Source organism: Emydura macquarii, unplaced genomic scaffold (genome assembly GCF_026122565.2).
Source record: "Emydura macquarii macquarii isolate MOO-44397 ecotype Brisbane River unplaced genomic scaffold, CSIRO-AGI_Emac_v2 contig_1451, whole genome shotgun sequence".
Lineage (NCBI taxonomy): Eukaryota > Metazoa > Chordata > Testudines > Chelidae > Emydura > Emydura macquarii.
This window is the reverse complement of record NW_027131588.1, coordinates 15,511,849-15,533,948: the sequence shown is the minus strand read 5'-3', so window position 1 is coordinate 15,533,948 and position 22,100 is coordinate 15,511,849. Positions and strand designations below refer to the sequence as shown.

The following is a 22,100-nucleotide window of genomic DNA, read 5'->3' as shown; positions in this document are numbered from 1 at the left end:
GTTTATAATTAGTTTTCAGTTAGTTTAATTAGTATGCTAATTTATTAGATTTTGAAGTTCTTTGAGTGCTTGCTCATGTCCATTCCCAAAGTAGGTGTGCGCGCGCGCCACATGCACCGGTACCGGACAGCTTTTTTCTCTCAGTAGTACCTGTAGGAACCGACTCTAATGCTCCCTGCAGTGGCGTGCATATGCTCCCGCATATAGATGCCTTCGGCTCCCCCTCGCTCTCAATTCCTTCTTGCCACCAGAGACGGTGCTGGAACGCCTCTTGCCAAATTCCCTCGCTAAAACTAGTGGTTTTTCTTTGTTCTAGTTGTTAGTTAATAGTTAGTACTTTAGTTTAGTTGGTTCCAGCTGTTAGTTATTAGAAACCCAGGGTTGGGGCATGCCTCATTCCCCTGGTTTAAACCCTGCGCTTCATGTAAGAAGCCTGTGCCAAGGAGTGACCTGTACAAAAGTTGCTTAAAGTGTTTGAGAGAGGTGCACATCAGTGACAGGTGCAAAATCTGTAAAAGTTTTCGCCCTTGGACTAAGAACGAACAAGATATCCATCTTAAGGCCATCCTCATGGAGTCAGAACTTAGACCGGTGTCGGAGCTTGGTAGATCTGACTAGGCACCGAGCACAACGGCCTCAGCGCAAAGTGCTCCGCCGGGGCCCTCTGCCTCATCTCAGCACCATCTCCGGTACCGAAGAAGAGGCACCGAAGAAGAGGCAGAAGACGACTCATATGGAGTGGGGACACTCCCCTTCAGAAAGGAAAGGGGACCAGGTGAGACCTGGGTCGGGTCACCAATCCTTCGTGCCTCAGAGGGGTCCCTCGCCACTGCAAGCATCAACCCCAGCACCTGTCTCTCCACTGACTCTGGGTAGTGGTAGAGGCCCTCACCATCTGGTGGTGCCATTGATCCCAGAGGCTTTCCAGGCTGTGAAAGACTTCCTGGCATTGCCCATGTCACCGACGCCAAGAGATAGTAGGCTGCTCTGAGATTCGGCGCTGGCATCAACGGGCAACGTATCGAGGGACAGATCTGCCCGGCAGTCCCCTTCTTTTGAGGTACCTTTCACCACTGTGCAGGTGATTCCTGGAGTAGAGACCACGCTGTCCAGGTCACAACAGTGTTAGACCGGGCTCCTGCCGTTGGTGTCCCGAGGGCCCGCACTGGGTGGAACACCACGATGGACCCCCCTGGAGTGATGCAGATTGCTGACCTCGCAGCATGTCTCCCCAGCACCGCGGGCCTGCTCACCTAGTCTGTACAGGGAGACAAGAGCAGGTCACAGCATGCATCACCATTCTCTGGTGCTGGAACAGCGCGCTGCCATGGCCATCAGGTAACTGCACATCCTCAGACAGCGAGGAGATTACTCACGTCAGGCAGACTGCGGCACTGATGCCCAGCTTCCCTATGGCACCGTCAGTGGGAGCGTGACCACAAGGTAAGTGGCCTGGACCGTGGCTCTACTGGTGGAGATTTCACTCAGGGATTCTGCAGCCCAGCTCCAGGAGAGGAACTTTGGTGCCGCAGTCCTCCCATCCCTCCAGGTTCGGCACTGCATTTGGACTCGGAGTCTGACAGTGAGGGCTCAAGCACTCGACCCCATGGGAATCTAGCCCTCCCAGAGCGGAGGCACCTCCCTTCTCCCCCCCATAGCTACCGGACTCCTCAGCGTTGTTGCCAGATGAGGCAGTTGCAGGCCCTTCATCAATGGTACCATTGGACGATTTCAGGGCTCACCAGGACTTGCTCAAAAGGGTCGCCTTAACGTGGGCTTTAAGATAGGGGAGTTGAATGAGCCAGTGGATGAGCTCTTTGGCCTCAGCAGCTCCCAGTAGAGTGGCCCTACTGGTCCATGAAGGGGTGGCTAAGCTAGCTATAATTAATTGTGGCAAACCCCAGTCTGACTGCCCCTCATGTCGAAAAGGGTAGAGAAAAAAATACTATGTTCCAGCAAAGGGGTTCGAATAACTCTAGAGCCACCCCGCACCAGACTCCCTGGTGGTCACCACCGCTAACGAGAGACAGGCAGGAGTAGGTGAGCTCGACCCCTAACAACAAAGAGGCGAAAAGACTGGACCTCTTTGGTCAAAAAATTTATTCCACAACTAGTTTACAGTTACGGGTGGCAAACCAACAGGCGCTGCTAGGAAAATATCACTTCAATATCTGACAGTTATTAGACAAATTTGTGGACTCTTTGACTCCCTCCTCCAAACAGTAGTTTGAGGCTGTCGTAGAAGAGGGGAGAGCAGTAGCCAGAGCATCCCTGCATACAGCTCTCAATAAGGCAAACTCAGCAGCTAGGTCAATGGCCTCGGCAGTGTCAGTGAGATGAGCGTTATGGCTGCAGTCCACAGATCTGCTGTCACAGGTCCAGCAGTTGATACAGGACCTCCCTTTCGACGGCACAGCCCTTTTTGCTGAGCAGACGAATGCCAGACTGCATGGCATGAAGGACTCGAGGGCAACACTAAAATCTCTTGGGCTCTATACCCCGTCTTACTCCAGGAGGCATTTCAAGCCCGCGTCAGCAACAGTCTAAGGATTACTCCCACAAGGACTCATATAAGGGGAAGAATTATAAGAGACACACTGGGCCACTCGTCATCAGCCAGCCCACAGCTGGGCCCTACCTGCCATAATCGGGGCAGAAAATGGGGCTTTGAAGGTGCGCCCGAGAGAGACCTACCAGTTTTATCCATGGATCCAACTCCCCTTTTGTTTTCTTTTTGTTTGGCCGGCTTCTTCCCTGCCTGGGCCACCGTTATGTCAGATCGTTGGGTGCTTAGTATGGTGGTGCTTGGCTATATCCTCCAGTTTGCGTCACTTCCCCGCTCCCACTCTCCCTCCCTGTCCCTCTTCAGGGTCCCCTCTCATGAGCAACTGCTCGAGCAGGAGTTGAGTCCTTATGCAGGTGGGGGCAGTAGAGGAAGTTCCCCAGGACCTACAAGGTCGAGGATTTTACTCCCATTACTTCCTGATTCCAAAGGCAAAAGGAGGACTGAGGCCTATCCTGGACTTAAGATGCCTCAACAAATACCTCAAAAGTTTAAAGTTTCATATGGTTTCCTTAGCTATCACCATTTCCTCTCTGGATCCCAGTGACTGATACGCCACTCTCAACTTAAAGGACACTCACTTTCACATTGCAATCTTCCCTGGCCACAGAAGATTCCTATGGTTTACAGTAGGGGACCGCCATTACCAGTTTGCAGTGCTCCCCTTTGGTCTTTCAACTGCGTCAAGAGTCTTTACCAAGTGCATGTCAGTAGTGGTGACATACCTCCGAAGCAGAGGGGTGCAAGTGTTCCCTTACCTGGACCGTTGACTCATCGGGCAGGTCAAGGTCCCAGGTCCAGGCCAGCATCACGATAATCCAGAACATCTGCCAGGCTCTAAGCCTTCTAATAAACAAGCAAAAGTCAACATTAGTCCCTGTACAGAGGATAGAGTTCATTGGGGCAATCCTGGACTCGTCCAAAGCCAGAGCATTCCTTCCAGAGGCAAGGTTTCTGGTTATGACGGACATTATAACCCGTGTTTTGTCCCACTCCCTTCCGACGGCGAGGGTCTGCCTCAGCCTCCTGGGCCACATGGCAGCCTGCACCTGTGTGGTCCCCCATGCCAGACTGCACTTCAGATCCCTCCAGATGTGGGTGGTGTTGGTGTATTCTCCAGTCAGGCACCACCTGGACAGGATACTTATGGTTCCTCTGGAAATACTTACCTCCCTGGTACAATGGATAGATCCGTGTAGGGTGCTATTGGGAATGCCTTTCAAGACACCTCAGCCATTGGTGACACTGTTTTCCAATGCTTTGGACAGGGGATGGGGAGCTCACTTGGGTTCCCTAAAGACCCAGGGCATGTGGACCTCAGGGGAACTGTGGCTACATATCAACATCAGGGAGCTCAGGGCAATTTCTCTAGTTTGTACGGTCTTCCTACCACATCTTGCCAACAAGGTGGTGCAGATACTCATGGACAATACGGTTTCCGTGTATTATATCAAAAGACAAGGGGGGGCTTGATCCCCAGCCCTGTGCAAGAAAGATGAAAGTTTCTGGGATTTTTGTGCCACTCACAACTTTCACCCAATTGCAATACATCTCCCGGGGATCCACAACTCTTTGACGGACCGACTCAGCAGATCCTTCTGCTCTCGCCACAAGTGGTCCCTCCATCCAGAGGTAATGTCCCGCTTCTTCCAAAAGGAGGGCTCTCCCCAAGTGGACATCTTTGCCACCAGGGACAACAAGAAGTGTCATTGGTTTTGCTCCTGTCAAAGTCTCAGTGCGGGCTCTGTCACAGACACCTTTCTCCTCTCCTGGACGGGGGACCTCTTGTACACCTTCCCGCCAATGCCTCTGATCCATAAAGTTCTCCTGAAGGTGAAGAGGGGCAGAGCTCGGGTCATCCTTGTAGCTCTAGCGTGGTCCCGGCAACGTTGGTTCAGGATGCTTCTGGAGTTGGCGGGACCCAGGCGTTGGACCCTGCCACTGCGTCTGGGTTTCTTGTCTCAAGATCAAGGTCACTTGCTCTACCTGGAGCTGAGTTCCCTGCATCTGACAGCATGGATGATCTATGGCTGAGTCAGGAGGGGCAGGCCTGCTCAGCCCAAGTCCAGCACATACTCCCAGAAAGTAGGAAGCTGTCGACCAGATTGGCCTATAGAGCTAAGTGGAAGCACTTCACTTGCTGGGCGACCGATCGTGGCGTGTCCCTGACGGAGGCGTTGATCCCAACAATTTTAGAATATCTGCTCCACCTGTAGCATGTTAAAGAACCCTAGTTACTGTAACTTTTTCCCCTTTGGCAAACCAGGTTCTGTAAACTTGGGTAACACTGCTTTGCCAGAGCTTAGAAAGATCTTTTTGGCTTACGGTGACAGATGTCAATTTCTTGCAATGTCCTTGAGAAATCTTACTGAATTAAATTTTGGAGTACTTTGTATTAAATGCAAAGGTTATGTATTACTGAGGGCTGCGATTGAATGTAACCTCTCTAGGGGGGATGGAAGGGTTATGAACTTCAGAGGACTGTATTGAGCAATGTGCCAGACAAGAATGAACTTTTGGGACAAACTGTGTCAGTGGTTTGCCTGGAGAATCTCCACCCAAAAGGGGATAGCTGAGAGCCAGAAGCCTAAAAGTAGGTGCCCTAGGTAGACCATGGAGGGGGAATATAGGTAGTTGCCCTGAACTGTGACAGTGACAATATGGGAAGAAAGTTTTGTAGTTATAGCTTCTTCCTTCAGATTGCAATGTAGTAGAATCGTATTCCTTATTATGCAAAGAGATATAATTAAAAAGCACAAAAAATATACTTTGCTAGCTACTCACAACAGACATCCTGATGTTTCTGATAAGAGCTATCTAATCTATGTGTCACTTAGATGGACACTGTCAACGTAAAAATCACTGTTCTGAAATTTTTGTCTACTGTAAAACAAGATTAGAGAATAAAATGTTTCATATTTATAGGTGCATTTGATCACATTTTCTGTATAATCAGTTTCCTGTCCACTGATTATTTTTTCACCCATATTTTTTTAAATTTTATTTAAATTCCTACCCATTGTTTACTAGTTGATTTAGTCACAATAGACAGTCCCTACCATAATGATTCTACAATCTAGGAAGATAAGCAACAGAAAAAGGGTAGTGGTGAAGAATAGAACATAGCTGATAAATAAAAATTTACTCTGTCTCCAACTGCCCTTGAATGTATGATTAGTTGGTTAACTTCTTGTACATGATATGGTACACATGAACCTTGAAGAGAAACTTCAAGGAGAGGGTCGTGGCCTTGTGGCTCTAAAACCACACAAGTTTGCAGAGGAAATTGGGAGCAGATGTTGTAGTATTTTAAACTACTTGTGACATTTTTAATTCACTAGATGATAGATTGATTGTCTTTCTTTTAATATTGCTAACTACAGGTGGTGATCACCTTTAATACCAGTAAAGGAAACAGTCCATCTGATTACTTTTTCAGAATTATGCATTTTGTAGTAATTGTTCTTTCGCTAATATTCTAGCTAATGGGAATGACAACAAGAAATTTAAAGGAGACAGATCTCCCTGCTCCCCTTCTCGTGTCCTTCATCTTCGTAAAATTCCAAATGATGTCACTGAAGCAGAGGTCATTTCATTAGGTCTCCCTTTTGGCAAAGTAACCAATCTCTTGATGTTGAAAGGAAAAAGCCAGGTATGTAGTTATTTGTGGGCCAAAATACAAGACAACGCTATTTACATATGTTTACCCCGTTGAGGTTGCATTTGGCTGAAATATTGTAGGGCCAATTATTATTTTATAGCTTATTCAAAACTGTAGCACATCAGTTTTAAAACAGTAAATGGTACAATGGTATTGATCACAAAATGTGTTAATGCTCAACATATGCCATTTATGTTATTGGAAAAGATAAAATAGAACAATCATGTTACTTAATATTCAGAATTCTGAGTAATGCTTTTTATTGTCTGTCTTGTATAAAAGTATGTGTACACTGGTAAAGAACTACATTGATGCTACAGCTGTTCTCAAACATCCTGCTGATGATTAAGAACTATGGTTACCTATGTTTTATTTTTTATTTAAAGAAAAAGTGAACTGGTTTTTGCTTAACTAAGTCTCTTTTCAGAATAAGACGTAATCTTTATCCTGAGTAGTGAAATCTTTATTTTTAAATTTCATATAGTTGGTTAATTTATTAGACCAGTGTTTTAGGCATTTGATTTGCTGATGTCATTTGACACTAACTAGCTTTCAATTTGTGCACCATCCTACTGCTAAACTGAGTGCATGTATTCTCCTGTTTTGTTGATTGCGTAGTTCGGAACAGCACTGGGTTCCAGGAATCTATCAAACTCATTACCAGGGTGCTATAGTCACTAAAGTTCAATATAACTATCCCTGCTACATGTTTGTGCCTGGAAGACAGTGGGAATATAAGTATGCCCAACCATCAATGGATTGCTGTCTTGGTTGATGTGATGCATTCAGCTTATGTCCCAACTATCTTCCTTGTGGAGCCTACTGATTTTATTCAGGGATAAAGTAAGAATATTTTTTCAAGATGCTTAAGTTTGCAAAGTTTACTATTATATACAAAATAACAGTGATACAGAAATTATTTTGTCCTTGTGCCTTTTGGCAGTCTACAGGCTCTAATGAAGTTCTGTGGTAGGTGTGATGACATCAGCTTGGTGAACATTTGGCATTATGTAAACAACCAACCAACCAAACAAAAAAACCCAAACCCCTAAATGTGTAGGCAGCAATTATGGATTTGGAACCTAAAAAGTGATACTCTTCCCTTCGGCGTGAAGAGCATTCAATACATCATATGTTTAGTGCCTCTCACAGTGGAAACCTGATCTGTTTCTTTTTTACTATACTACAAATTAAAAAAGGATTTGCAGGTTAACGCTAAAATGACTGCAAGTCTCAAAAGTATTTTCAAAAATATAAATAGTAAATAGTATTTTGTGTCTAAATACTGAGCAAATCACATCTGTACTTTTTTAGTTCACATGAATTTCTTAGAGGAGGTGGATTTGGGAGATAGAATAATCATTTATCTGATATGCAAACAACAAATAATTGAAAATTGCTATGTTTTTGTTGATTTTAGGCTTTCTTGGAAATGGCTTCTGAAGAAGCTGCTGTTACTATGGTGAACTACTACACTCCTGTTACGCCTCACCTCCGCAGTCAGCCTGTTTATATTCAGTATTCCAATCACAGAGAACTTAAGACTGACAATCTTCCTAATCAAGCTGTAAGTATAATGCTTCCATGTAAAAAAATGAATACAATGGTACATCATTTACGTTAGTGAGCATTAAATTAATGAACTACTTTCTGTTAATGTAAAATGAGTAGTCATCTTTGATAGGATATTACTCCACTCAGTCATAATTTAGATTGTAAGCTCTTTTAGGCAGGGACTTATCATCTTCCATGTCTATAAAATGCCATTGCACATTAAAAGCTCTTTATACAAAAGAGGTGCCAAAGGTGATCCTGACAATTACAGGCCAGTAAGCTTAACGTCATTACCAGGCAAATTGGGTGAAACTATAACAAAGAATAGAATTATCCGACATATAGATGAACACGATATGTTAGGGAAGTGTCAACACAGTTTTGTAAAGGGAAATCATGCCTCACAAATTATTACAATTATATGACGGAGTCAGCAAGTATGTGGACAAGAGTGATCCAAGGGGCACAGTGTACTTGGACTTTCAGAAAGACTTTGACAAGGTCCCTCACCAAAGGCTCTTAAGCAAACTAAGCAATCATGGGATAAGAGGAAGGTCCTCTCCTGGATCAGTAACTGGGTAAAAGATAAGAAACAAAAGGTAAGAATAAATGGTCAGTGTTCACAATGGAGGGAGTTAAATAGCAGGGTCCTCCAAGGATGTGTACTGGGACCAGTGCTAGTCAACCTATTCATAAATTTATCTGGAAAAAGGGATGAACAGTGAGGTGGCAAAATTTGCAGATTATACAAAATTAGTCAAGATAGTTAAGTCCAAAGCTGACTGTGAAGAGTTATAAAGGGATCTCCCTAAACTGGGTGACTGGGCAGCAAAATGGTAGTTGAAATTCACTGTTTAGTGCAAAGGAATGCACATTAGAAAAAACGATCCCAACTATACATACAAAATGATGGGGTCTGAATTAAATGTTACCATTGAAGCAAGAGATTGTGGAGTCTTTTTTGATAGCTCCCTGAAAACATCCACTCTGTGCAGTGGTAAGCCAAAAAAAAAAAACAGAAAGTTAAGAACCATTCAAAAAGCGATAGATGATAAAAACAGAAAATATCATACTGTCTGATACTCCCACATCTTGAATACTGTGTGGAGTTCCGGTTGCCCCCTCTCAAAAAAGATTTATTAGAATTGGAAAAGGTACAGAGAATGGCAATGAAAATTATTAGGGGTGTAGAACAGCTTCCATATGAGGAGAGATTAAAAAGGCTGTGATTGTTCATCTTAGAAAAGAGATAACTAAGAGGAGATCTGATGGTCTATAAAATCATAGATGGCCTGGAGAAAGTGAATAGGGAAATTTTATTTACTCCCTTCTCTTAATAGAAGAATTAAGGGTCACTTGATGAAATCAATAGGCAGCAAGTTTAAAACAAACAAACAAAAGAAAGTACTTCACACAATTTACAGTCAACCTGTGGAATTCGGGGATGTTGTGAAGGCCAAACGTAGAACTGGGTTAAAAATCAAGAATTGCATAAGTTCTCGGAAGATGAGGTTCATCAATGGCTATCAGCTAAGGTGGTCATGACTTAGGTGTTCCTAAACCTCCAGCTGCCAGAAGCTGGGACTGGGTGACAGGATGGATCACTTGAAGTTCAATCCCTCTGAAGCATCTGGCACTGGCCACTGTCATGAGGTAGGTTAATGGTTTACTGTGGGGGGCTGGCAAATGCTGCAGTGGATTCTCACTCTGAGTTGGGAAGTGTCAGAGCCTGCTGTAACAGCCATTTGCCATGCTTCTATAGAGGAGTCAGCTGAAGAGTCAATGGCTAGCTCTGTCAGCTAATTGTGTGCTTCAGGGCAGGCTTCTCCTGTACTCTTCTTTTAACCTCTCATCAGCAAACAATTCTTTAACTCTAGCATTTTTTCCAAATGATCTTATGAAGCTCCCTGATATAGAGGTAGGAATAGTGTCTCTTGCCAAGAGAGTCATGCCCCCTGAAGTTATCTTTTTACATCAAGACCAAATAGATTCTCAGACTGCTCTCTTTGAAAGAATGTAGTGGTTTTTTTTTCAGGTATCTGTTGTCTTTCTCCTTGCCTGGATAGACTGTCACAGTGAGTCAGTTTTGCTCTCATTTAGATTTCTGAATTTGATACATTATGTGTCTGGAACTTCATCACCACACTGGGTGACCACAGATCAGGTAGCAATTCTCCTTAAAAACCTGGAAAGATGACCAGATAAAAACTCCCCTCCTCTAATTTTCTTGTGTTCATTTTGGAAGAACCTGTGATACAGCAGCTTTGGGGGGAAAAGAGGGGAAACATCTTTCTCCTGCAGGGAGGTTTCTGGAGACTTCATTAGATCTTTTGGCAGCGTGATCAGGGAATACGTATCTGCTCTGGGATATGTTGAGGGATAGGCCAGGTAGGAAACTCATCTTCTTCTGAACCTTCTTATGACTACCAGCTAAATTACCTCTGTGATGGACTTTCAGATGAGTATTAGGGTTTAACATCTCTATTTCTGGGACCTTTGCACTCATATAGTGGCAGAGAGAAGGACTCTGGAGACTTTCAGGGACTGATATGCTCTTGTGCACAGAAAACCTCGCAAAGGGAGAGAGGCTCTACCATTGTCTGTGTTCTCCATTTCCCTTAATAACCAAGGCATTCCTCAAGAGATCATTCGCCTATCTAATACATTGGGGCTGTCGAGCAATTTACAGAGTGCAAGAAAATTCTGCAAGCTTTCCTTTACTTTTTGGTACGGAAGGATAGCTATTTGAAGACAGAATACAGCTTAAACAACTCGGCAAATGTGTGAGGGTGGAGGTTCTGCATAGAGCTACTTGATGTTTTTCTTGGCAGCCTTGAATTCCAGTGACTTCATGACATAGACCTAGTGGAATTTACCTTCACATCAAAATTAGATCTTACTACCCATTTCTACTATACTGCTACTAGGACAAATGCTAGCAACTCAGGTCCCTCTATCTTAGCCTCATCATAGCAATAAGGGAACTTACAGAATGTCTGGTAGTTTATGGCTTCCCTCAAATCAAACATGGTTCATGAGTTTCTAAATGGCATATTATTAATATCCTAAATTTTCAGTTGGCACTCTAGGCAACAGCACAGGTGATCGCTATGCCTGCTAAAAGAATCTTTTTAAAACCAGAAGACTTTTCCCTTTTGTGAGACTATATGAGGACCTAGTAAGTGATGGTCTTGAACTGACAAGTTGACTGTATATATCTTACTATCATATGGAGGGAGATGGGAATGAAATTGCTGTTTCCAGATTTGCATGCTCGGTTATCGGACTCGGTTTAGTTGAGTTTCAAGTTGCCACCATAGTAATCATATGAGATAACCAGAGAAAAGATTGCCTTGCAATGCAGTTGTCCCTCTTCTCAAAGCCCTGTAGCTGAGACTAACCAAGATTATGAAGCTGCCCTCATCATAATTAGGCAATCAGCAGCTCCAGTCTTTGTGGAATAACTATGTTCCATATTCCTTATTTTTAAAAGCAAATTTCATTTTTAATTTCAGATGCTCATTGCCTCTTTCTCACAATTCTGTTAATTGTGCTGTTAATATTAACAGCTTTGGAAGTCATGATTCAGGAGCATTCTCCCAGGGCGTTGATCTAAGGATTAATTGATCCTTAATTGTCATCTCCACTGTGGTCTCAATGGACTTTCTAGCAGAAGATAAGAATCAGATTTTCCATGTTGTGCACTCATTGATAAAAATACTAATCTTTTAATGCATATGCTTGTGCATTCTAGAGCAGAGCATGTTGAAGGATTTACCTGTGTTCTTGTACACCTCTTAAGCAGAAAATCTACAGTTATATGAAAGTACACAGATAGGTAGCAATACATGTCTGTCAGACTTTCGTATTATTCCTGCCTGACTTCTAGAGATGGCTGGTTGTGCTGTGTATTCATGATGATCAAGGTGAAAATTACAAAGTGGAAAGCATATTGTATGACACACTTTACCTTTTACAACAGTTACTGTTCAGTGTCAGAATGGAAATTTTCCATTTATAGCAGCGGTTCACACTGTCATACTGGGGATTTCTTCTTTAGGCACATTCTCTTATGGATCCTATTTTGTTGTAGACACTTTCAATTCCATTCCTTTCCTGTGGCAAATATAATGCCTCGTCAGATGACAGTAATATTTACAACAGAATTAGGAGATGAGATTAAAATAAACTCACTTCAGCATGGAGGATAAGGCAGTTGCTTATTCTCTTCTCACCTCTTGCCAATACCATCTCATTTTGTATTTGTACTGTTTTCCCCCCTGTTCAGGGATCTAGGTCTTGGCATTTTAGTTCAGATGCTCCCTTCACTGTCATATAGCCTTGGTAAAGCTCCCTCTGCTGGAAACTCACCAAGCTGCTATGTTTGTGACCACCACACTGGGGCACTTAAACTCATGTGTTCTTAAGCTTCCTTTGGTCTGAGTCTGGTGCAGCACTCTTTCTCTGGCGCAGTTCCTAGGCACAGGCTTTCTGTTATCCTTCACAGAAATGGGTCCTCAGGGCCAGCTGCTCTGGACCATCCAATACCTTAAGCACCCCCTTTCCCAGCACTCAGATCTTGTGAGAGCTCTGGGTTTACAGCTCAGCTGTTCAGGGGCACACTTTACTTTAGTTAGCACAAGAAATATACAGCGCTAGGAAAAAAAAATACCTGTACACATTTCCCTGCTTCTGTTTCCTTACAACTCCAAAGCATTCTTTGGGTTTAGGTTACAGTCCTCTAAGGAATCCCAGGCCCTCTTCCTTCAGATGGCTTCTCTATATCATGGAATGTCTTCCTCTTGTGTAACCTGTTTCCTCCTTCCTCAGTTGGTCCTGCAGTTGAAAATGACAATTTGCTATGAAAGCATGCCCCTTTCTTCCTCTCCTGCCCAAGCTTGTGTGTGTCTGTGAGCTGTAAAAGGGTATGAAGTGGTTGTTAAATTTTGAGTTCCCTCTGGGCCTCTCAAGCTCTGTAGCATTTAAAACTCAGGGATTAACACTTCACTTCTCCTCCTGTTTGGAGATTTTCCACTCTACAGGTCCCCAGACCCTTAAAGACAGATTTGTTTGTACAACACCCATAACACAGACATTACATTCCACCTTTTCATTGTAATGGACAGGCGTTACCTGCACTTTGCCCTATGCTCAAATACTGAGCCTACTGCCCTGAAAGAATATCACTCTTGTAAAATGTAACAACCACTTCATACCCTTTTATAGCCCCTTTACACTTGCACGCAGGATTCCACTTTACTCAAAGTAGTAGCATAGGTTTATGTCCCTATGGGTGCTCCGCTTCAGGTGTGCATGCATCTTTGATCAGAAGTTTATCATAGCAGTGCCTGTTCAGCCCATACATGTTCTAGGCATCCTTGTGCTCTGCACTGAGGATATATAGAGTATGTATAGAGCCACATGGGTAAACCACCACTTCCTTCATAACCGCCTTGGCCTGAGATGGAGCTACTTATTTTTCCCCTTCTAGGAATAGCTGACTCCAGCTTTAGCGTTACGTTTAGTTTTAGTTTACTTGTTAGTTTCGCTTTAGAATTCTTCCTTTTATTTTAGAGGGTCTTTTTTTTTTTTTTTTTTTATGGTAGGTACTCCCCTCCTTTTTTGAGGCGTTCTCCCATTTGGAGTTCTTTCCCGAGGTATGCCTGGATCCCAGCATTCAGATGTTGCTTCAGTTGCTAGGAATCTGTCCTGGTCAGTGACTGCATTCCTAGTGTATCTGTTGTTTGGGAGACACTCAGAATCTCTAAGTGCAGGATCTGTTCAGCATTCAAGAGCACATCGAGAAAAATGGAGAGACTAAGCTTAGACTCCTTAAGATGAATCGTTTTCTTTGACCAGCCTCAGACCTGGGCCCAGCGCCCTGCCTCCTCTCTCTGCTTAACACCCCAGAACCATCTCTCTCTATTGACTTCCTGACAGAGAGGTTCCTAGATCCAGGCAATCTCGTGCTTCCCCTCATCCAACCTAGTATGAGAAATGCTGGATGCTTTCTCGTATTCCTCATGGTCCCTCTCAATTGCTATAATTGGGATCCATGAGCTTCCTGTTAGCAGCAGTTTTCAAGAACTCCCAGCTACATCTGCGAGGACCACCACGCTCAACTGTCTCTTGTTCTATCTATCCCTTCTCAACAATTTCCTCCTCAACAGGAGTATGCCAAGGAGCAAGAGGCAAGAACTGATGAGGAAGCGACACCGCAAATAAATATTCCTCTTCTGGTTGAGCGACCAATCCATCCACCACACACCTTCTTATCCTGATGATTTCACACAATATCAGGAGCTTATGAAAGGTATCGTCAAATCACTTCAGATCCCCTTTAAGGATGTCCAAGAGTCTCAGCATAAACTTTTAGACATTCTCCGCATGACAATTTCCAGTTGAGTGGTCTGCTGATGAATGAGGCTTTACTTGAACCCTCCAAAATCGTCTGGCAGACTCTAGACACCATCCCACCTGCATGTTAAAGAGCTGACAAAAAATATGTTCTAGTGAAAAATTCCTCTTCTAGTGAAAACAGCCTCTTCCTAACTCTTTGGTTGTTGATGCTGTCAATGAGCACAGAAGACATCATTCCAAGGTAACATTATATGATGAGGAAAGACCAAGAATGTGTAGATGTCTTTGGTCGCAAGAGGTACTTCTCCACGACACTATAGCACAAGATTGCAAATTACTAAACTTTGATGACAAAGTGTAATCACATGAACTACAGCAAATTTTAATTCGAGTATCTCTCCACTTGGAACATCAAGAACAGACCGATGGAAGGCAATCATCGCTAAAGGTCAGCTCCTAACAAAGACCTTGCTACAGGCCTCGCTGGATGCAGCTGATATTTCAGTGAGTCCACTGATGAGTCCTTGCCACACCTTCAAGGGCCTCACTGCTCGCTTGGGATCTACACAGCTGTGAAAAAGAGAGTTTAGCAAGTCACAGATGATTCAAAGATCGTGTCTAGTCCAATTCCCTACCTTTCATTGGTCTGCTGAGCCACTCAAGAAGTGACCTCATATCAGAAAAGGAATTCATCTTCTATATCGACCACTACTACCTGGCCTTTTTCATCGGCTAAGCTTCAATTTTGATGTTTTTGGTAGAGGATCTGGAACAGCCCCATCTTTAGATTCTACCAGTTCTCAGGCTACTTTCATGGCACTGTTAAAAACATGTACCAGTTGTGGAAATTTGCAGATCTGCCACTTAGGCTTCCATTCATACTGTCTCCAAACATTATACTTATTGTATGCCTCTGGAGCAAATGTGCCTCCCAGCATGGCAGAATTGCAATCCATTTTAGAATCTGACTCTGAAGCTCCCACCTTATTCAGGGAATATTGTTTAGGAATCACCTGTAGTGGCACTCCCATAGGGATGTTACTTGAAAAAAGAGAGGTTGCTTACCTTGTACAGTAACTGGAGTTCTTGGAGATGTTTGTCCCTATGGGTGTTTCTCACTGCCCTCCATCCCCTCTGCTTTGGAGTCTTCTGAGAGTTTAAAGTACAGTAGGGACTGACGGTGGTTCACCCACATAGCTCGATATCTCCTTAGTATGGGGCATGAGGATTCCTAGAGCACATATGCAGGCCAGATGGGCCCTGCTACCAAAAATCTCCAATTGAAGGTGTATGGGGTACATGTGCACCTGAAGTGGAATTTCGCCCATAGGGACAAACATCTTGAACTCCAGTTACTATACAAGGTAAGTAATCTCTCCTTTCCCATATCCATTATTAAATCCACAGACTGCTTTCATATCCCACCTCACTACTGACAGTACTCTTGGCAAGAAGACCCCAATGACCTGCTACAACACAACCCACACACAATATTGAAGTGATGCAGACTGGGAATCTCTAGGAACAGATGCATCTCCTTTTTTTGACAATACACTTGGGGGGACTCCAACCCAGATTTCCTCATATCACAGTCACAGCTCTGTGGTGTGCTTTGAACAAATCCCCAGGTCTCCTCATATCACAATCACAGCTCTTCCAAGCTGTTTCAGTTTATTCCTCCACCATTCATTATGCTACACCTGACATGGTGCATGCAGCTAGAACACATGCAGATAATTTCCAGTGGCCATTCCCAGCTCTCTGTGGGCAGAGTTAAAATTGTGTGGGCACTTACCTTAATTCTGTGTTTCCTTGTTTTCAAAAGTTTGAGTTCCATGCTATCACCGGACTTCCTTAACTTTGAGTTAATCAACCTTTTTGCCATTTAATTTTCCTGTCTAACTTGCCTTTGAATTTCAGTTTAAAGGATCTGATAGAGGGGTTGGGAAATCAATAATGGTCAGTGTTCAACCAGTAGCTAGTTCCACTTATGCCTGCGTTCACAGTGCATAGTATCAATGTCACAGGATGAGGCCTTTAAGGGGGTTGGGGCTCAGCTTCACCCTGTGCTGCGCTTATCTTACATTTCCAGGTAAGGGAGAATAAGTCCAAAAGTCACGTGGTAAAAAGATAAGAGTAGGCCTGGTGGGATACAAAGGGCAAGCTGAGTTTAGGAAGCAGAGGGGCTCTCGTTAGCTTACAGGCTGCCAGCCTCAGTATGCAACCCTTCAGGGAGCTAGTTAAAAGTCTAGAAGTCTGATGTATGATGGAGGAAGGCTCCAGCAGATGGGAATAGAAAGGCAGAGGACTTGGGGAGCAAGACCTGGAGGGAATAGACTCTTGTAGAAGACCCCAGGTCAGGAGAAAGGATATGGTTTATAGTTTGAACTTTTTGAAATTCCTGAAGAAAAAGGATTGAAATCCTAAGTCTGGAGCGTGATTTTGATGCACCAGTTGGTGAGTTGGCCCACTGGCTTACAGTCAATTTAAAGTTGCCTCAGAGAACATGTTGCAGCATACCTTTGGAATGTGAATGGTTTCAGAATAGCATGCTAAGGCCAGGTATATCCAAAGTGTACACATGGTTGCGGTTAAATCGCACACATGTTCTTAATCAAACCTAAAGCAATCTGTCTGACAGTTCAGACTTCGGAACGCTTACTCCCCTTCATATGTGTAAATTTGACAAAAGGGAAAACAAACACATCAAGTAAACCTTTTTAATTAACAAACAAAATGCATGCTTTTGTACAGGTTTAGTTATGCATTTGGATGTGATACATATTTGTAAAATACACTATTGTAGTAAAATGGAGCAGAGAGTGTCTTACTGCTCAACGGTAGAGCAGTTATGCTTTATTGGGTCAGCATGGTAGTGGTGACATAGTATTATAATAATAAGCTGTTATATAGCGCCTCTCATCCATAGATCTCAAATAGCTTTACAAAGAAAAATAGGTATTCTTATTACCGTTTTACAGATGGTGGAACTAAGGAAGAGAGGTGAAATGAGCTTATCATACGGCAGGTATGCTTGATGGAACAGGACCCACACAGCTTGGCTTCTGTTGTGTGTTGAAAGTCTCTCATCCTTGCTCTTTGGGGCTTTCAGCTTATTTTAGAACAGTTGTAAAATTGAGGCTTTATTAATCCATTTGAAACATAAAAAATTAACAGTGAGGAACACAGTGAATGTTGATGGTAGTCTGCCAGTTTTTTTGTTGCTGCAGATTGTGTGCAAATACAATATGGCATTCTGCCACCAAATAACTTGATTGTATTCTTGACCCAAAGTTATCCATTCGAGTCTTGTGTGAATATTTTCTAAATATAAGTACATTGTCTCTAGAATATAAACTGGTAACCAGCATTTTTACGTATTTCATTTGCATGAGAATTGTTTGTGTAAGTTAACCATTGTCGTCTTCCTCTTTCTCAGAGAGCCCAAGCTGCATTGCAAGCAGTGAATGCTGTGCAGTCTGGAACCCTAGCACTTACAGGTGCTCCTGCTACTGAGGGTGGACTCCTTCCTGGTCAAAGTTCTGTTCTCCGAATTATTGTTGAAAACCTCTTCTACCCTGTCACTCTGGAAGTGCTATATCAGGTAACAAGGTGTAGGGAGAGGAGACGTGGTTATTAAAGTCTAATTGTCCATAATGCTAGTGTAAATCCAGTTACTCTTTACATCTAGAAATTGTATTTTGGGTGTTCAACTTGTGTGAGGATTGCCACTTCAAGACAGTCTTCAGTTTCTTTTCACCACTGCATGGTCCGAGTCGGAACTTCTGCTATTGTCTTGTTCTTGGTGACATATTTTCCAAACTTCTCAGAAAAACTATTTTTATTTTTGTACGTAGTCAGGCTTCTTGCCATTTTTATAGTAGTTTCCTTGATTCTAGAAATTTTGTAAGTTTAAAACTGGGGATGCTTCTTCAGTGGTTTCCTGCCAACAATGCCCAACACCCACTTTCTCAGCACCTAGGTCTGGGTACTGTACATTGTCAAGATTTTTGCTATTTTTGCAACAATTTTCTTGTTTCTGAAAGTTCTTATACGATTAAGGACTTGGGATGCTGCTTCCACAGTTTTCTGCCAAATAATTTCTCCTCTTCCCCCCTTCTCCCCCAAAAGCACCTGGGTCTGGGTACTGGATTATGCCGAAGAGGCTGGGATTCAAAGTCTGCATTTTCTGCCCTTGCCTGTTTTTCCCTCAGCGATAAACAGCAATGTCTTTACTGTTTGGTGGAAACCTACTCTAAATCCAGGTGCAGTATCTGCCTCTCCTTCCCTCCTTGTACATGGGAAGGCAGAGCCTTCCATCTTAAGAAGCACTTCGTGGAGTTTGCAATGGGGCCACAGTCGGATAGTGGGCAGGTAACCACGTCCTGTCCCATATATCAGCCTGAACAATCCAAGAATGCACTTCCTACTGTGTAGCCTGTCTGCCTCCGCTGGTACCAGTGTTATACCCCCCCCCCCCCCCCTTTCTGGGGCCTAGCCATGAGTCACAGAAGCATGTGCATAAGCATGGTGGTAAAGTCTTCCTCCAGGTCTAAGAAACCATCCACGATTTCCAGCCATGGAGCAGCACTGTGTTCCAAGGCTCTTAAGAATGACGGAAACTGCCGGTCCCAGTTCCAGACCCCTATAACCCTGCTGCATTGACTCTGCTGATGTCCCGTGATTTGTTGGTCCAGAGACAAATCACCTTACGGGCTGTGGTTCTGTCCATAGACCAGGTGCTGTTGACTCTGGGGAGACTTGCAAATGCTCCTGGCCTCATGAACTGTTCATCCTAGAAAGGGTGAGGTCTCTTTGTGTCCAGTGCTCTTGCCTATTAAGAGGCCACACACCCCGTTCCATTGTTGCCACCATTTGTACAGGACTCCGGATCCTCAAAGGACCCAGATGTTATGCATAGTCCACTGCTTCTGTTCCAAAGACATGACTATGAGGGTTCCAACAGCACCGTGGCAATACTCTCCCTTACTTCAGCCTAGGAGTCACTGGTACTTGACTCATTGGGCACCACTGCTGCAACAGCAAGATCACTCAGGTTGGCCGTATTGGAGCTCATGGCCCCAATATTTGCCATCGGCACCATCTCATTCAGTGAGGGAGGATTCTCGTTTCACTGCCCTTTGAGTAGACATGGCTGTGTCGTGGACACCTTCCTCTCCCCCAGATGATTATAGTCCCTTTCAAGAGCTGTTACAGAGCATAGCTAATGCTCTTCTGATCCTGTGGAAGAGGTGCAGGACAGTCAGCACCAACCACTAGACATTTTGCATGCATTGGTACGGGCCAGGGTGGCCTTGACGGTCAATGAGGCCATTCTCCAGCTGGCATGCACTATATGGCATACTCCAGCCATGTGCCCCCACCCTGAAATGGATGGAAAAGAGATACTATACCTCCCCTAAGCAGTCTTCGTTTTCTATTCTCACACCCTCCTGTGACTCAGGCTGCTATGGAGCAGGCTAGACAATATCTGCACTCCACCTCCATTGTTAAGGAAGACAAGAGGTTACACTTTATAGATTGAAAAACCTTCTCACCTGGCCTTCAGTTCCAGATCACTAATAGCCAAATATGACTCTTAAACTATGGATAGATGGCAGATTCATGCCAAATTCCAAGCTATTTTAGAGGAAGGTAAGTTGGTCACTAAGTCCCTACTTCAGGCTTCAGTTGATTCAGTGGACACAGCTTGCACATATTGTCGACTGGAGTTCTTTTAAGGAGGGAATCTTGGTTGCATTGCTCAGGTTTCCCAAGGGAGGTACAGAACACAATCGGACCTACCTTTTGATGAATCATCTCTCTTCAATCAGAAGACTGATGATTCCTTGCACTCATTGAAAGGCTCTACAGCCACCTTGCATTTCTTAGGCATAAATACGCCAGTGCCAAAGCAAAAAGCTTGCCATCTGCCACCTATACAACATTACAGGACCCCCCAATTCTGCCACCTACAAGCCTCCACAGAAATGCCCAAAGGTCCAGAGATTCTTGCTGTCTGTTCAAACGGAGCAGTTCTCCATGCAACACACTCAATCTTCGCGTAAGGAACATTTGAATGCAACTAGAGAGCCATCAACTACTTTGCATCCCAAAACTCTCCAGCCACCCCTTTTGCGAGGCTGTTTCAAACTTTCTGCCAGCATGGAAATCGATAAGACACGTGGGTCCTGGATATTATTTGACATGGCTATACTATCGAGCTTGTGACATTACATCCTCCACATCCCCCAATCCTGGCCCAAGGATCACTCGCACGACAGTATGCTTTTACTCTAGAGAGAGACTCTCTCTTGCAGAGAGGAGCAGTGGAGCCAGTCTCTCTGCCTATCACGGCACAGGGTTCTGTTCCAACTATTTTCTGATACCTTAGAAGGGTGGGGGGGTGCGCGGGGGGAATAGAGACCTGTCTTGGATCCCTGACACCTCAACCATTCCATTCGCAAGCCAAAATTCCGCATGGTCATGCTTGTGGCCATCATTCCCTCCCTAGAAAAATGCATAATGTTCACGGCTCTTGATATGTAAAACACCTACTTCCATGTCGACATCCACATTACCCACAGACAGCTCCTGAGATTTATGATGGGTTCTAGGCACTTCCAGAACAGTGTTCTCCTGTTTGGACTTACCATTGCCCCAGGGGTTTTCACAAAGGTTTTCTCCATGGTAGCGGCTCACCTCTGATGACAAGGAGTCCTTATCTTCCCTTCCCTAGACTGCTGGTGGCATGGTTCAGAAAGGAAGCTTGGGAGTTGACATCCCAACTCCTTCTATTTCTGTCCTCCCTACGAGTGAGCATCAACATTAATAAATTGACTTTGCGCACTACATGGTCCCTGGAATTCATAGGAGCACGCATCGACGCGGCCTCTGCACGCCCTTATCTGCCAAAAGACAGATTCCAGAGCTTACTGGACCTGATCACTTTGGTGATTTCCAGTCCTTTGGGCCCAGCTAAAACTTGCCTTTCCCTTCTCAGACACGTCACATTCTTTGCTCACCTGCATTTCCACTGTCTACAGCTATGGCTGCAGGGAGTTTACTCCACCATGGACACTATTCTTACCATTCCACCAGAAGTCATCTCTTCCCTTTGATGGTGGACAGGCCTGCTCCAATTTTGCTCCAGAATGCCCTTCTTTCTGTCCTCCCCGAGCATGACAATCATAACGGAAGTGTTTGATGACTGGGGTGCCTACGTGAAAGATTGCATGACACAAGGCACTTGGACTACTCAGGAAGCCAGGAAGCACTTCGACATCCTGGAACTTCAGGCAGTATGCAAGGCATGTCGTGTGCATTTTTACCAGTTATATGTTCTCATTATGGCCTTGTCATATCTGACAACACCGCTGTGGTTTACTACATAAGTAAGCAAGAGGGCACGAGGTCCTCAATGCTGTACGCAGAAACAGTGCAGCTCTGGAAATGGTGCATTGCACATCATATCCTTTTGTTGGCAGCCTACCAACCAGGAACCCAGAATGTGATTGCTGATGCTCTCCGAAGGAACTTTGCAACTGATCACGAATGGGAGTTGCGTCAAACTGTAATCGTGGACATTTTTGGTCGCTGGGGAACTCAGATCAGGGACCTCTTTATATTTCATGCCAACACCGAGTGCATTCAATACTCCTCAAGATGAGGACTCACTGCCCATTCATAAGGTGACGTCCTGGTTGTCGACTGGTCAGATCAAATCAACTACACCTTCCACTACTACTCTTGCCATGTATCCTTCGCAAACTCCGATGGGAAAGGGTGACGATCATCCTCATGGTGAGGCCAGAATTGAACAAGTTCTGGTTTCTCCTCCTCTGCATGTCGAAATATCCTCTTCTTCCGCTCCCAATGTTTCCAGAACTGCTCTCATGCAACACAACACAACAGCAGATTCTGGTACCCTGATCTGCAAATGCTTCATCTGACCGTTCAGTT

The 22,100-nt window shown here is 44.2% G+C and overlaps 1 protein-coding gene across 5 annotated transcripts in view; it reads left to right on the top strand.

Moving 5' to 3' along the window:
- The window catches only part of PTBP3 (polypyrimidine tract binding protein 3), a 97,535-nt gene that overhangs the window by 47,074 nt on the left and 28,361 nt on the right, over positions 1-22,100 (top strand). For all 5 annotated transcript variants that reach the window (XM_067553226.1, XM_067553224.1, XM_067553225.1 and 2 more), the window contains 3 exons: positions 6,046-6,215; positions 7,645-7,791; positions 17,578-17,742. In XM_067553226.1, coding sequence (XP_067409327.1) covers positions 6,046-6,215; positions 7,645-7,791; positions 17,578-17,742 — 482 coding nt within the window. The remainder of the gene's footprint in view (positions 1-6,045; positions 6,216-7,644; positions 7,792-17,577; positions 17,743-22,100) is intronic.